The 17,097-nt window shown below is 42.9% G+C and overlaps 1 protein-coding gene across 9 annotated transcripts in view; it reads left to right on the forward strand.

The window, feature by feature from the left end:
• dst (dystonin) overlaps positions 1–17,097 on the forward strand; it is a 122,206-nt gene that overhangs the window by 79,979 nt on the left and 25,130 nt on the right. For all 9 annotated transcript variants that reach the window (XM_074646379.1, XM_074646386.1, XM_074646381.1 and 6 more), the window contains 13 exons: positions 192–318; positions 501–551; positions 1,430–1,665; positions 1,792–1,921; positions 2,286–2,485; positions 3,124–3,622; positions 3,848–5,316; positions 13,602–13,763; positions 13,955–14,125; positions 14,397–14,563; positions 15,396–15,555; positions 15,782–16,108; positions 16,269–16,353. In XM_074646379.1, coding sequence (XP_074502480.1) covers positions 192–318; positions 501–551; positions 1,430–1,665; positions 1,792–1,921; positions 2,286–2,485; positions 3,124–3,622; positions 3,848–5,316; positions 13,602–13,763; positions 13,955–14,125; positions 14,397–14,563; positions 15,396–15,555; positions 15,782–16,108; positions 16,269–16,353 — 3,784 coding nt within the window. The remainder of the gene's footprint in view (positions 1–191; positions 319–500; positions 552–1,429; positions 1,666–1,791; positions 1,922–2,285; positions 2,486–3,123; positions 3,623–3,847; positions 5,317–13,601; positions 13,764–13,954; positions 14,126–14,396; positions 14,564–15,395; positions 15,556–15,781; positions 16,109–16,268; positions 16,354–17,097) is intronic.

Genomic DNA, 17,097 nt, shown 5'->3' on the forward strand with positions numbered 1-17,097 from the left:
GTCCAGCAGAGAGACTATTTGCTTCTCACGATTGTACAAAACAGATCACAGAAGTAGATCTTGAAAAACTAAAATTAAATCTTACAGAGAAGCAAAATCATCCATTTTTTCTCACGTGACTATCCAAACATCACCTGTTGCTTTTATATGTTGTGAATACCATGCTCCTATTTATCTGTCTGATTAATCAGGGATTATTAGACGAGTGGACGTCCAAAGACCCTGCTGTCCAAGACCTGAACAGTAAAGGATCAGCGCTATGCAGCCTCATGACTTTCCTCACATCCCCCGCCAAGACGAAGACCCCTAACAAGTCAGGTAAATACTTAAACGCCTCTGTTTGAGTCATTCAGTGGGATGGGAAGCATGGTGTTTGGGTGCACTTCTACTGTACTGTATAGTCACTAACCATTAGAGATCATGGAAAGATCTTGTGCCAACAATCCTAGACAGTCTGCCTGTCCTTTTACACAAGCTTTGTCTTATGTCTTTTGCATCAGCTCTTACTAATGGTGGTGGTCCAGCGAGCCATTCCTACTTAACCAATAAAGGTAATCAAGTGTGTGGATGTGGATGCCGCTGTGGAAATACATTGGTTGTGGTGTGTAGGTGTTACGGCTGGTTTTCAAAACACTGCTATGGCTGTGGTGGCTCTGTGCGAAACAAATAGAAACTTTTGAAGATCGCTGTATGTTCAGATTATGAGTAATTAAGTTAAAAAGACACTAATACAGAGGGTGTTTGAGCAATTGAGCAATTAAGCCTCAGATAAACTCCATAGGGAGTGAGTTATTTCATCATTTTCCTTGAAGCTTTTCCACAAATTAATCAACATGTAAAGGCCCAAACATCCATTTACACACACTGGGAGGACGTATGATAAGATTAGATAGCAGCTATATTCATTGGGCCTCATGCAAGAACATTTATATTTATATTCTTATCTATCTCTCTCACTTTTTCCGTGAGGCTTGTTCCAAGTCGGATTCACAGAACGACTTGTAACTACACAAACTGTGCATTTCAAGCCGATGGATACCACCTGTTTATGAGGAGATACATGTTCCTAAGATTTTGGGCAAGTTCCATTCACAAAAAATATCATACAACAGTAAAAAGTAGGGCTGCACAATTAATACAAATTTAATTGAAATCACAATTTGTTGAAGGTGAAATTTGTGTCAAAATACTATTTTTAATTAAATATTGTGGTGCTGCAAAGATGTCCTGGCCTACACATCATATTCTATATATATATAGCACACTTGAATAAACTTCTTTTGGTAAGGATAACTTTCCTCACTCATATTCTGAACATACTGTAAAATAAGGCTTCTATATTAACGGTGCCTCGCTGTTGTCATAACCTCATGATGACACTTTAACCCCTGGTGAGGATACTTGACAGAATTACTGTTGATGTCCTCAGAGCTGATGGTGATTCAGCAGAACGTGTCATTCGTCAACGAGGGTTACTCGACCCTCGGGGCGACGCTGAAGAGTCGAGCGGCAGAGCTGAGTAGTTCGGTGCAGGAGGTGAAGGAGGCCCAAAAGGAGACGGACAACATGATGACGTGGCTGGAGGACAAGAAAAAGACTGCAGCGTCCTGGAACAATGCAGCCACAGAGAAAGATTCAGTGAAAACACAGCTTGAACAGCAGAAGGTACTTGTTGACGCTCAGCTGATTAATTATGTACATTATGATTGTTTTGCTGTGAATGAGATACTCATACTGTATGATACTCAAGTTGAAAATCACAGGATTCAGCGAATGTTTTTATTCTCTCAGGTATTTGAGGATGACATGAAGCAAAAACAGGAGCAGCTCCAGAAGCTCAGAGAGACGCTCCTCAACTTGATTAAGACTCATCCGAACTCCCCCGAGGCTGCAAAATGGAAACAGATGCTGGCAGAAATAGGTATGCACCAAGGTGCTGTCTCCAGATGGCTCGGGGTAATTTATGTCACTGAAACCGTTAGAGGTATGTTGAACCCCGCTGTAGACAAATGTATCTCATTACTGCACTGGCCTTTGAGTACAGGCTTTTACAAAATGACACATGTGAGATGTTAGACCATTACTAGAGTTCATCTTGACCTACCACACGCATACAGAATGAGTCTCTGTACCTGCTCTCTGCCATGCCAGGTAAATTAACACATTCGTAGTGCCAAGTCCTGCACGGTGGGAGGTTTGCTAGGAGAACAGTAGGACGGTGGATAGAAAGGTGTCGTTATGCTGACTAATGCAGACTGGTGTGATTGTTCTGCCCTCCTGCTCAGATGCTGCTTGGGCAGATATCAGCGGCTCTGTGGAGGAGAGGAAGCAGCACCTGGAGCAGTCCAACAAGAACCTGGACATCTTCCAGACAACTGAGCTGCAGCTCGGTCAGTGGCTTTCAGAGAAAGAGCTGATGATGAGTGTCCTCGGACCCCTCTCCATAGACCCCAACATGCTTAAAATGCAGAAGCAGCAAGTTCAGGTGAGCATGGCGCATGTTGTTAGGGATAACTTGAGGCTTGTGCATCTCTTAAAGGGATAGTTTGGGTACTTATCCATAGTAGGTGTATTAGCTACAGAAGATGACGGTCGGCACGCCCCCAGCATCTAGAGACAGACAGGAACACCGGAGTAAAGCAATACACTGCTATATATGCTATATTTAGGATATTTTCTGATGGCGAATTGAACTGAAAATGAAACCTATCTTTCTGTTTTTGTCATCTGAGCCTGCTGGCTTTGAAGAGAGCATAGATAAGTTTCACTTTAAGCTCAGTTCCCCGGCGGAAAGGGCTGTCTGACGGCAAAATAAAGCTGTTAAAATAGTCTAAATACAGCGTACACCTAAACTGATATAGGTTTTTTTAGGTGAGTCTTTCTTTTAGGTGGCTAAAATAAGTTTTTCTGCCATCCCCGTCCACTGCACTATATTGCTTTGCTCCGGTGTCGATACTCCTGTCTGTTTCTCCAAGCTCTGGGTGTGTCAACCGTTTACTGTAGGTAATACACTGACTATGGAAAAGTACCTCATACAACCCCACTTCAAAACACACAAGCTATCCCAGAGTGTGCTATCTTTTTCTGAAGGAATGTTCATCTTGACTTATTTTTACCCTCCAGATCCTCCAGAACGAATTTAAGAGCCGCAAACCTCAGTATGAGCAACTGGAGGAAGCTGCCTCTGCCATCCTGAGCTCCTCAGGCAACCAGGACCCCTCGAGTGGGAAGCTGGTGAGGGAGAAGCTCGCTGCCGTCACCCAGAAGTGGCAAGGCCTCACAGGACAGCTGGACCAGCGAGACGGCCTCATCGACCAGGCCGCAGTGAAGACGGGTCAGTTTCAGGAGCTACTCAGGGGTGTCAGTCAGACCGCCACTCAGCTGGAGAATCAGCTCACCAACCACCAGGGCCACAGCACCCAGCCCGATGCTGTGAAGAAGCAGCTGGAGGACGTCCAGAACATCTCAGCGCAGCTGAGGGACGAGAGGAAGAAGCTGAAGGAGGCTGAGGCCATCAACACGGAGCTCACAGCGATGGTGACTGAGGACTATCTCAAAGCAGACTTGGCCAGGCAGCTGGAGAGCGTCAGCAAGCCTTTCAGACAGCTGGAAGAGAAAGCAGGTTAGCCTTTTAACTTAACCTAATGATGTAGTGTGTGGAAAAAATAACCATTCTATTTGTGTTGAGTCACACTAAAATATAGTTATTCTATGATAACAACTTCCCATCAGGCAGTAATCATAATCGCAGATTGTAGAAATGTAGAATAAAAAGTCACATGCAACCATATTCCCAGCCGCCTTTTGCAACATTTAACTCCCTAATTGCCACATTTCTCTGTTGCAGCAAAACGGGTCGAGCAGCTCAACTCAACCTTTGCCAGCTCTCAGCAGTTCCATCAGACCTCCAAAGACTTCCAGTCGTGGCTGGGTGAGAAGCTCCAGGACCAGTCCAAGCCCCAGCCCATCTCTGCCAAAGTGGACGTCCTGCATCAAGCCCTGGAGGAGCACAGTAAACTCCAGAAGGCTCTCAGTGAGCAAGAGGAAGCTTATAACTCCATCTCTGGGGAAGGGGAGATGCTCCTGCAGAACACTGATGGGGCAGAAAAACTGGCACTACAAGGGCAGCTCACGACGCTCTCTTCCAACTGGGAGGAGGTGAAGAAGAGCGCCGTGGAGCAAGCTGACAAACTCCAGTCGGCTCTGCAGAAATCTCTCAAGTATCAGGAGCATGCGGAGAAGCTCAGCTCCTGGATTCAAGAATGTGAAGCCAGCGAGGGCCGAGTCAAACTCACCGCTGATCCGGTTGCTGTGGAGAGCTCAATTTCTCAGGTGAAAGTTCTCCAGAAGGACGTCGACAAGCACAGGGGGATGGTGGAGCAGCTCAACGCGGCGGCAGATAGCCTTCTCGAGGTGGCAAACGCAGACACTGACGCTATCAAAGAGGAGAAGGATAGCATTGGCAAAAGAGTGGACAATGTAGTGGAAGGACTGCAGAGCAAAAGGGATTCCCTGGAGAAGATCTCACACACAGTTAAGGAGTTTAATGACGCCTATAAAGAAGCAAACAGTCAACTTGAGGGGGCTAAGAAGCAGGTGGATACCTATGAGTCACAGGGAGTGCAGGCACACAGCAACAAGAACCTGACCAACATGAAAGCCCAACATAAGAGTTTAGAGGGAGTGCAGAACCAAGTAGAGCACCTGAAGACGTTGGCCAAGGACCTCGTGGTTGATGTCCCAGATGCCGATGGAGTGACAGACCTCTTACTGCAGGCTGACAGCATGGAAAAAGACTACAGCACCCTTAATAAGAAACTAGAGGAGACGTGCCAAGTGTTGGAGGGTAAACTGCAGGGTATCGGGCAGTTCCAAAACCGCATCCGTGAGATGTATACCTGTTTCACAGACCTGGACGACGAACTGGACAGCATGGCGCCCGTGGATCTTGACTTGGCCACTCTTAAAGAGCAGCAGGACGGCATTCAGAGCTTCGTGTCTAAGCTGCAAGAGCTGACGGCCAACACAGCCAATGCCAGAGACAGCTGTAAGAAGATGCTAGAGACTGAGACCTCACCTGACCTGTTGGGCGTGAAGAGAGATCTGGATGCTCTGAGCAAGCAGTGCGGTAAACTGTTGGATCGAGCTAAAGGCAGAGAGGTGCAGGTGCAGAGCACGCTCACCAAACTGGAGGAGCTGTACGGTAAACTCCACCAAGCAGATGATCATCTCGGCAGAGCGGTGGGCAAGGAGGCGTCACAGGAGGCAGTTGGCATGGAGACAGAGGTCATCAACCAACAGCTAGAGGCCTTTAAGGTATGGTATTGACAATTATACATTTATTTTGTTGTTTAAGTCTAAACATGGAATTTCATAGAATTCAATTGGTTAAATAATGATATGTGATTGAGATGGATGAGGGAATATATGTGAAATCACAGAAGCAGTTTTCCTTTTTTGTCTTTTTTTGGATAAACTATATTTCCTATATAGATTAGGGCTGCAACTAACGATTATTTTCACAATTGATTAGTTTGATGATTATTTTCTTGATTAATCGCTTGGCCTATATAACATTAAATATATGAATATATATATATATATATACACATATATATATATATATATACCCAAAAACCAAAAAATATTCAATTTACTATAATGTTAAGACAAGGAAAAGCAGCAAAATGTCACATTTAAGAAACTTAAACAACGGAGTTTCGATTTCTTTACTTTAAAAAATACTTTAACGATTAATCAATCGCTAGATAGTTGCTGATAATTTTTCTGTTGATCCATTAATTAACTAATCATTTCAGCTAATATTAATATCAAATGAATTACAGCTATGTGACTTTGATTCAGAGAGAGATATTTAAAATAATTTGCAGACTGTTGGAGATAGTGGAAGATATCTTTATTATTACATCTCAATTAAACAGGTATAAGAGAGTAAAATTATTTTGTTTTGGATCCTCGACATTGCAGCATAATAACAATAAAAACTAACAATAAAAAGGCATTAAAAATGGTAACAATACAATAAAATACAATATAATGATAATATAATAATATAAATAATGTGCATATAGTGTGCAAATAAGTGTCTAAGGTGCTGTATGTGTGTGTAAATGTGGATAACGTTATTTGCATGTTTGTGTCTGCACAGTTACATCTGTGTGTGTGTGAGTCACAGACAGACAGGCAACAGGTTCTTAGTGTTCTTTGTTTATAAGCCTGGTTGCCTGATAGGAGAAGCCGTCCCGGAGCCTGCTGGTCCGGGCCTTGAGGCCGCGGTATCGTTTGCCAGACAGCAGCAGCCAAAACAGTCCGTGGTCGGGGTGGCGGGGGTCTCTGATCATCCTGCGGGCTTTACTGACACACTGATTGTTGTAAATATCCTGGATGTATTTCATAGTAATGTTTCAGTAGTGGAAGAAGTACTCAGATCTGTAGTTAAAATATTCTGTTACAAGTAATAGTCCTGCATTCAAAATCTTACTTAAGTAAAAGTACAAAAGTATTGGCATCAAAATATACTTAAAGTATCCAAAGTAAAAGCACTCATTATGCAGAATGAACCATTTTACAATCATACTTATTATATTGTTGGATTATAATTATTGATACATTAATGTGTTCGTCACTTGAATGATGCGGCTGCTAGAGGTGGAGCTCATTTTTCAACTACTTTATACACTGCTGGGTAACTTAATATATAATATTATATCACAATTTATTAGTTGATTTATATTTTGATAAATAATCAGAATAATAATTGTATGCTCATACAATTTCTTCACAAATAGTAAAACGGAAACTAATTTTGAGAAAAGCCTTTCTTGTAAGATTAGATAATAGAAACATGCATACATTTGATTTTATTGATGACATTCAGTTTTTTAAACACAAGTCTATCATTATCTTTTTTTTTTTGTTACTGACTAATGCTATTTTTATTAGCATAATGCTGTATTCTCTCCTGGGTTTCACATATATTTGAACATTTTAATATTTTAGATGCTGTCTGTCCACAAAGCCTTGCACTCTGGCAGATTATACCAGCAGGCTCTTCACTGAGCACACTTGCTACATATATACACGGCAGTCCTCTGGGGACTGCTGGTTCATTAAGGGCATCTGGTGTTAACAAAGGAACTGTGGCCCATATGCAATGATGGTGTAGGAGGGACGGACCGTCACAGCCAGGTGGTCGCCAGCAGGGCGTCATTTGATTCAATGGTCCCGATAATGAAGCTGGGCCTGCATCCTGATCTCTTCACATTGATATTGTTGTTCTTTTGCATCTGAACCTTCACTGCCTGACATTATCTCTGGCTCTAAGAGTAGCCTGGTGTTCATTTCACCATCCTGACATAGACACCGGTTAGTATAGTGATGGTTAGTAGCCATTAAAACGTCCTGAAACCCCTTATTGTATTTACTGCTGGGCTGAGCGTCTATTAAGGCTGGTGCAAAGCAGCCCAAATGATAATCCAAATGCTATTTATTTTGTGTATTGTATTACAGATGTTTGGACCAAAAATGGCATTATATGTAATATGTATTATATGTAATCGTACATGCAGTACTACAAACATACCACACAGCTTCCTAATTGTCCTAATGGTCTGTTTTCAATTCCTTTAACTCTCCATATTGTCTATAAAAGGCTGGAGGCCTTTGTTAGTATCAGTGAGGGATAAAAGAAGGGGTAGCCATTAGCAAGATTTACAGACAGATGCAAAATATTTTAAAAGCCTGTAAATTCCTGTGGAGTTTTCCAAAAGAGGATTAACCTATATTTAGAGGTGACATTATGAAACACTTCTTCATTTATAGTATTAGATAGTATTAAAAATAAAACAATGTAAACAGCTGAGTATAGGCAAATGACACAGACGTGTCCTTTAAGATATAGGTCAAGGGATTTTTTTTTTTTGTAATTACGGGGGTGTTGCACTCACGCAGGCAGGAGAGCTACATCCAAACCTCCAGTTGAGATACATGGATTAAAATATCACAGGGGGTTAGTGGGGGTGTCAGTATGTTGTGTGGAGTTTGGTTTAAAGGCCTCGCAGGGAAACTATTAAAGAAGTGATTGATTCAAATTGTTGCTGAGCAGCGTTGTCATGGTGCATGTTTTCACCCCCCTCTTTGTCCTGTCGTCAGTCTGGGTCGAGAGGGCATATACGGCCTCAGCTGCCGGTAGAAAACCCCCTTTGTACTCCAATACTTAGCATCAGGAGGAGAAGTGCCAAAAAACAAAGCCGAGCAGCGTCGGAACTTGAGTCGTTTCTTTGCTTAGTTGCAGCATGAAAACATTAGATGATTGTGTCATATTCAGTTTTATGTTCAGTGGATCAGGCTCTTGTTTCTGTAGGTAAGTGGGCTTTATTGGCAGCTGCTGAGAGAAAGAAATAAACAGAGAAAGACAGCGCTTGGATTCGTCTCTTTCGTGCGCTGTTACCATTTTAGGTCAAGTTTTGAAAGAGACATGCCTGACTTCATGTGTTTATTCTCGTTTTTCCCATGAGATTTGCAGGAGCTGGGCTGAAGGAGCCCTGGTGAATGTATATCTTTACGTGTACCTTAAAGGGCAAGGCTAGTGACTCAACACCACCGGGGGGTTAGCGGGGGTGTCTTTTCTCTCAGACATTACATCAGCGTCTCTTACACATTCTGGACGGAGTTTCTTCCATCTGAATCACACTGCAGCTCACCGGTTCAGTGAAGTTAATGAGGGCAAAAAGTGTCATTGTGAGCATGTAGTGCCGCTGACTCACACACTGACTGCCACATAGCAATGATACACTCTTGTAACATGAAACTTTTGTGGGACAGTTTCTATACAGGTAGAGAACACATTGTTCAGCTGTAAGGCGATTATGTTGAGTTTTCTATTCATCGAAGGTTTCTAGTCTTTGTTTACAATGCAGAGCTGCATCTCAAGTTTTAAGTAGTCCTCAACCGAACCTAAATGCCAGCAGAGGAGTTTGAAGACAATACTCTGTACACTCCCACAACACATTTGTGACAGTGATATGAAAACCTATTAATTAGCTGTTGAATGTTGTTTCAGACCTCTGGCTCCTCAGCTGGTCAGCTGACTTTACCACTTTTACAACAGAGTCAGCCTGCTTGGTTTGCTGGATTACAACTGAATCAGTGTTAACTAGTGTCATCCAGTCAATTGGCAGAAAATACTTATTTGATAATTTAATAATTAAAGTATTTTTTAAGCAAAAATCCCCATAATTGTTGCTTCTAGCTTCACAAAAGTGCATATTTGCTGGTTTTCATAGTCTTCTGTGATGCTAAACTGAATAACTTTGGTCAGACAAAACAAGGTATTTAAAGAGGAACTATTGTGCTAATTTTCAGGTGCATATTTATATTTTGGGTTTCTACTAGAACATGTTTACATGCTTTAATGTTCAAAAAACGCTTTACTTTTCTCATACCGGCTTTGCTGCAGCGCCTCTTTTCACCCTCACTCTGAAACGCTCTGTTTGAGATCCTGACCCCCCTGAACCAAACTCTTCGGACTCCGTTTCAGCTCCGCTCTAACTAGCTTTATTTGAGGGCGTGCCAAACTATCCGCTAGGCAAAGTGTGTTACTTGGTGACATCACCACGTTACGGAAGAGAAGGCGGGACTTCAAGCAAGGCGTTTCAGGCAGTTCAGTAGCAGTGTTTTTGTGGGGGAGAGTAAATCCCTTTGGGGTGGACTTTGTAACTTTGCAGACATTTTACATGCACAAATATATATAACACACTAAAGGAAAGGGAAAAGCACAAAAGCATAAAAGGTCCCCTTTAAATATGTCAACCTGATATTTGTCATTATTATTTTATTTTCTGGCACTTTTTGGATCAAATGATTAACTGATTAATAACAAAAATAATCAGCACATTTAATCGATTATGAACATCATTGTAGTTAAAAATTCATGTAAACGAGACAGTTAATAATCCAGGAAGCTTGCAGCTCAATACAAATATAAAGAACAAATATCTGATGTAAAGATACTATTATTTATACTATAATAATGTTCAGGTATCTTCCACATAGAGAGCACATGTTTCTCCCCATGTGACTCAAGTTTCACTGTTGCACTGTTGTGTGTGGGGCTTAAAGGAAATGCAGCATTCACAATTTCTGTAAAATTCACAAAGTATAGCAGATATATGGGACAGTGGGGACAAAGGGACCGGCAGCAGCCAGGAAACTTATTTGTTAAATTGTAATTTGTATTCATTGTATTGTATTGTATTCTATTTGTATTCATTCAGAAGCCTGCATATTTAAAAAGTATGCCGGTTTCAGTGGCTGAACATCCCTATTTAAAACCCCAGCAGATCTTAACTCCTTATTTATCTCTGCCAGCGTCCTCTCTCCGTCTCCTCTCATGCGTGCAGATCTGGACAAAAAAGGTTGGATTGTTCAGCTCCGTACCGAGCCACTGTGGTGTAGACAATCCAGGAAACAAAAATAAATTCCTTTCATTATCTCCCCTATTCTCCTTTCTTCTCCCACCCCGGTCACTGGACATAAAAAGCGCCTTCATGCACTTGGCAGAGCCGTCGGTGTTAAATTACCTGGGACCTGTGCCTCCCTCAGCATTCCACAGTAATTAAGAATATCTGCAGGGTCCACAGCAACCATCCACCAGAAGAAAACAGAGGGCAAAGAGAGAGAAAAAAGGAAAAATGTGTATCTATTTCAGTACAGTGTGATGTCATCAGAGTGGGAGCTGCTGCTGCCTGCTTTTTTTGTGAAGTAAAAAAAAAACTAGTGCGTATCGCTTCCCCTCCCCATTCCCTCAGTCACTGAAAATAGTGAGTGATTGTGTCAGGATGCAGAAGATGGCTTAGAAGTGAAGTCATATGGGCCATGCTGACATAAGGGGGAATTAGAAAGGAGGAGAAAAAAAGGGTCATGTGTCCACCAATCAACATGTGCCGGAGCGGCTCTCAGCACAAATGGAGTTGTGGCAGATGTTGTCTGAATAATGAGCGGGGGCGGGGCATGGAACCCTCTGCCAGGAGGGTGTCTGTCATTGCGAGGGAGCGATGAGAGAGAAAGGGCAGGCTTTTTTGTTTATCCAGGAGTACCAGCTCCCTTCAGAGCTGCCCACAGTTTTTCGGTAGAGCCTGCTGGATTTGCCTGTGGATATTTTCACTTTGCACTGAGGATTTTCCTTTATCGCGCATGGATGCTGCGAGGATTTCAGGGAAAAGAAGCACTTTGGACCAGAGGAGTAGTGATCAAGTTTTGGCAATGCACGGAGAAGAGCCTAGAGGAATATTTTTAGGGATAGGTGACTGTTGAAAGACTGGATCCTCATTCCTAATACTGCTGCTATACACTCCATTTGTTTGGGATTTTTTTTTACATTGTTTGACATGTTTGTGTTTCTAAAATCTTTATTTTTTAAAAAAAATCTAGAACAACTTAATTGTGTCAATAATTTTTAAAAGAATATGTCCACAAGCAATTGTAGTTTTATTTTGAAAAATAAGTAGAACCATTTAGTATTTATTTGTTAACTAAATGATTACTTTGCACTCAGTTGTTTCTTTATGTAAATTGGTCACATTGTGCTTCTTTTTAAATTACTGGTCGTGCACTAAAGTAACATATATACCTCAAAAGGATTTCACTACATCCTTAATCTTTTCTTTGTAGTGAGCAGTGACAATTGTTTTAGCATGGGCAAACCGCTGAGCAGACCAGATTGCCTCAGACAAAACCCTTCCTGTGTGGGGAAGGGGGAGGAGGAGGACCTGAACATTGATGACTGCTACGTGCCCCAGAGGTCCATTTATGACACCGTCAGGCTCAACGAGCAGATAGACTCGGGCTCTAAAGGCAGCCTCTCCTCCCGGCACTTCACAGGCACCCTGCCTTACACGCACCGCACGCTAGACTTCACTGGCCTGTGTGGGAATGGAGCTCTCTCTGCTTCCAGCTCTTTCGAGCTTCGAACCCGCAAACCCGCCCTGCTGGACGAACGTGTGGCCTTTGATGGACTTAAACTCAATGGGCACATGATCAGGGCGACTGATACGGTGCTGCCTAAGTCACGTCTCCAGGGGGGAGAGAAGAAGGATCACCCACATCATCGACGTTCGTGGAGGGCTTTTGCCCCGACTAATTTGGGCGAGTATGCGAGCCGCAGTGGGACCTTGTGCTCCGGGAGCGTTGAGAGGCCAGGGTTGATCAATGGCAGGAGAGGGCAGAGTATGACCAGCTCGCTGACATCTGAAGAGGACTCGGGTCTGTACAGCCCTACTGTGGACAGGGAGCGACATGCTCATAGATCCCACAAAAGAGCGGGCCCCGGTACGAGGAGCCTCTCGTCTTCAGAGGCGATGCACATGTCCGGGGACCTGAGAACTGGGCGATCGCTCAGCTCGGGACAGGAGGAGTTCCCTTTCTCACCTGCGAGGGACAATCGGTCGCTTTACCACAGCAGCAGCTTGGTCCAGGAGCTGCGACAGACAGAATCAGGTGTGGTGGATCTAAATGAAAAGGATACCCTCAGCAACGGAGAATACAAACACTCCACAGGGAGGTCATCCTCGGGGTCGGCCTCCAGGACTCAAAACGACAGCTTCGGATGGCGTTCCAGGACGTTAACAGACTACGATGAGCTTTCCACTGCTGAGCTGTTAGAGGATGTGTCACCTCAGGACGACTGCGAGTTGCTCAGTGTGGTGGTGACGCAGCCTGAGACTTACGGAAACTCTGTACCCACAGAGAGCTGCCAGCAAACAAAACCATGTACTGTGCAACAAGGGGCGTCCAAGTACAGCATGGAGGATCTGGAGGAGTTTCTACAATCAGTGGAGGCCTGTCTGCCTAAAAGTTTACAGACGTTCCAGCACGCAGGGGAGCACGAGATAGAGGCCTTACTGAATGCCATCGCTGCGTGTCCTGAGATGAACCCTATGGGTTATTTCTCCCCACAGGTGCCCATAAAAAGCCTCTTCCTTTATGTCCGAGTTTTGTTCATTAGCTGGTCCAGCACGTGTCTCACTAGATGAGTGTTTCCCGGTTGCTGGCTCTGTGTTTTTCTTATATCTGATTACATGATGAGTGAAATAGGTTTGCTCACTAGCTCAGCCTTGAAGTCTGTTTGTACACAGCTGTGCTTTAATGATTACCTCTGCGTTTCTAGAAGCCGCTGACTGGTTAGGGAGTTGTTTATGTCAGCTGGATTTTTAACACCAAACCTGAGGTGATGGCGTGGCAATCGGGCCTCTGGATTCGACTTCCTGGCATAATTTTGCACTTTTGTTCTATCAAATTTAGATCTAAATCATCCAATTTTATGTATTTTTAGAAGACAGTCATGACAGGAAGCAATATTTTAATAAAACTCACTGTAAAAGAGGAATTGTTCAGAATGAATGAAATACTTAATTCGGTGTAATTCCGAAAAATCTAATTAAAATAATGCGTCATGAAAAGTCCGGTGTTTACAATTGGAATAGTGATCCTGTTCCATTCAATGAACCTCCAAATAACAATGATGACATTGTAATTTGAGCACTCGTAAAATATTTGTTCGTATTTGTTCCATTTGTTTGTAGGCTTTCCAGAAAGAGGACATTGATCCGTTGCAGACGCAGCTTCAAGACATCGGCTCCCTCGGTCAGAGCCTGATCCAAAACGCTGCCAAAGGCACCAGCACCAGGAAGCTCGAGGATGATCTGGAGGAGGTCAACACCAAGTGGAATACCCTCAATAAAAAGGTTATTTGTTTTATAGGCTACTACCAGTCTGACCGGTTGATCTTTACTTTTCAATAGTCGTCCTTCTTAGAAACTCTAAAGATGTATTGTCTGTGTAATGAGTCATCCATTCTTAAAAATAGTGCCATTCTTTGATGAGTTACTGGGCGCAGTAAAACAGGTGACATCTTTATTTACCATGTGGTCTGCAGATTGCTGAGCGTTCAGCCCAGCTGCACGAAGCCCTGTTGCATTGTGGGCGGTTCCAGGATGCTCTGGAGTCATTGCTCAGCTGGTTGACTGACACCGAGGAGCTGGTGGCCAATCAAAAACCTCCGTCTGCAGAGTTCAAAGTGGTCAAAGCGCAGATACAAGAGCAGAAAGTAAGCCGGTATCACGTAGAGCAAACACATAAATACACTCTAACAGTTTCCACTTCAACACTAGAAAATCAACATCACATTATGACTCTGCCATCCATCTTATTTAATTGACATCCATTGTTAAACACGAGTGTGGTACACAAAGCGTTTTGTTTAATGGACACTTAATTTGTGCCTGTTAGATTTACTGTTTTTCACCACCAGGCAATGCTCGCGGTCAAAGTGTGTTAAAGGCGCCCAATAACTCTCCTCCTTTGTTTGCCTGTGACAGCTCTTACAGAGACTGCTGGATGACAGAAAGCCGACAGTGGAGCTGATAAAAAAAGAGGGAGAGAAGGTTGCGGAACTGGCAGAGTCTGTGGATAAAGACAAGGTTGCAAAAGAGATCGAATGCCTGGGGCAGAGGTGGGACGCTCTGCTCAAGAAGGCTGAAAACAGGTCGGTATAAAAAAACACCTGTAATGTTAAACGTCCTCATGAATGAAGTGCTTCAGTCTGCCTCAGAGTTAAATGTTGTTTGGATCTGGGAATATTCCAAAGAATGTCAAACTCCTAAATTCACCTTTACTTTCCTCCTACTGAAGCTTAGAGGAATAGTTCACAAGGTAGCCACGCCCTAAAGCATACCCTGCCTCATGGTCTATTTGACTCTAAATGGGACCATAGTTTACTAAATGAATCATGCTGTATTGAAGAAGACTTGAAACTAGTGATTGAGACCATAAACTCATGTTTACAATGTTCACGAGAAGTAGTCATTTTGTCATAGTCTTCTATACAATCAGACTTCTTTCTGCAACCAGAGGAGTCGCTCCCTGCTGGCTGTTAGCCCGGAGGTTGCCCACTAGTACAGACATAAAAGTGATATCAGTCCTCTCGTCTAACACTCAGCAAGAAAGCCAATAAAGCATATTTCTAGAAATGTCTTACTATCCTTTAAATGTTGGTAATGAAACCAACCTGGGTTTGGATCTGGGAATATTTACAACTTCAAAATTAGAATTCTAAAACTCCCAAATTCACCTATACTTTTCTCCAACGGATAATTCATACTAATTCATATAGAGAGGCTACGCAAACATAGACCTACCTTACCTTTCTCTCAGCTCAAGTTCAAAACAGAGCTGTAAAAAAGTATTTATACGTTGCTAGCATTTCCCAATAACGCATATTATAATAGGTTTTGTTGAAATAAACTTGCCTGTCATTCTGTCCATTACTTTGTTTTGCTCCTAATCCACTGCTGTTACTGTCTGCGTAAATGTGTCAGGCACAAGCAACTAGAGAGCATCTTAGTGGTCACTCAGCAGTTCCACGAGACGCTGGAGCCCCTGAGCGAGTGGCTCGCCGCTACAGAGAAACACCTCGCCAACTCCGAGCCCATCGGCACGGAGACGTCTAAGCTGGAAGACCAGATCTCTCAGCATAAGGTAATATCCATCATCCTACATCATTTCCATATGCTTTTGGATGTTTTTATGACACAATCAGCTTTGTCCAGCTGAATTCAGTTTCATTCATTTTGCTCGTTACTGTAAGTTTGTGCTTTTCATTATTTCCCATTCCGTTCTTCATTAAATTTCAGTTTCATATTTTTTGTGTTATGTGTGTGTTTGTCATTTTTCCGTTGGTGTGTTTCCCATCCCCTGTGGTCAGGCCTTAGAGGAGGAGATAATGAATCACAGTAAAGACCTGTTACAGGCCGTCAGCCTGGGTCAGATGCTCAAAAGTGTGAGCTCAGTGGACGAAAAGGAGTTTGTTCAGTCCAAACTGGACGCCACCCAGGCCAGTTACATAGAGCTCCAGGAGCGATGCAGGAGGAAAGCGGAGATGCTGCAGCAGGCTCAGGCAAACGCCCAGCTGTTTGGAGAGGACGAAGTGGCCCTCATGAACTGGCTCAACGAAGTGCACCCGAGGCTGAGCGAAGTGTCCGCTGAGGACTACAAAATAGATGTTCTTGAAAAGCAGCTGGCGGAGCAACGGGTATACACTCCTCCTCAGGCCACGCATTATGTTCTCCTTTCATTTAAGTTATCATGTTTCACTTGATTTTATTATCTGTGTGTCATTCATCATTTACATCATTTTAGTGGAACGTTTCTTGTGACTTGACTGATTTTCTGAGGTTGTGTTTTCCTTTCAGGCGCTACAAAGTGATATTGAGTTGAGGAAGAAGAATGTTGACCAAGCCGTCTCTAATGGGATGGAGCTGCTGAAGCAAACAACAGGCATGTCTGACTTGTGTATGACTGTCCTGTCACGGTTCATAATGTTGAATGTCAGCAAACAATTGTGTCTCTGTAATGCACATCATAAGGCTTCTCGCTCTATTTAGGAAGCTGTTAAACAGTCTTTTTTTAGAATCGGAAATGATTGGGAAAGCACTGACAGTTTCCCTTCCGCCAACTTATTTAAAGAAATATATATTTTTTTTTATGCAATTATTCGCTTCCTTGCTGATAATTAGAGGAGAAGATACCACCACCAGTCAGTCACGGTTGTCCCTGTGAAGACTCCAGGAAGTTACCTTGCCTGGCCAAGAAATAGTCTGGCACATAACACATGTAACACAACAGTGTGTCGTTTTTTCATGTTGTTTTTTTGTATAGATGAAACAAATAAGATATAACGAGATGCTGGTAGACATATTTTTTGTTGTATAGCTGTTTCCCCCTGTTTCCAGCATATATTTACCATTCAGATATGCGAGTGGTATCAATCTTCTCATACAACTCTCTGCAAGAAAGTGAATAAGCATGTTTCCTAAAATGTCAAACTATTCCTTTAATTATCATAATTGTGTATGTAATTTGGTTTGCATTTATTCTTATTTCGGCATGTTCCAAGTACTTATGGCATTGAAATGTGTGGCCTCAAACACCACGCTGTCTTTAAAACATTACTGACAGAATTTGTGCAGGATGCTGTTTACACTACTTTTACTCCTCTGTGTTGAGCCAAGCTAGCAGCAT

Source organism: Sebastes fasciatus, chromosome 9 (assembly GCF_043250625.1).
Source record: "Sebastes fasciatus isolate fSebFas1 chromosome 9, fSebFas1.pri, whole genome shotgun sequence".
Lineage (NCBI taxonomy): Eukaryota > Metazoa > Chordata > Actinopteri > Perciformes > Sebastidae > Sebastes > Sebastes fasciatus.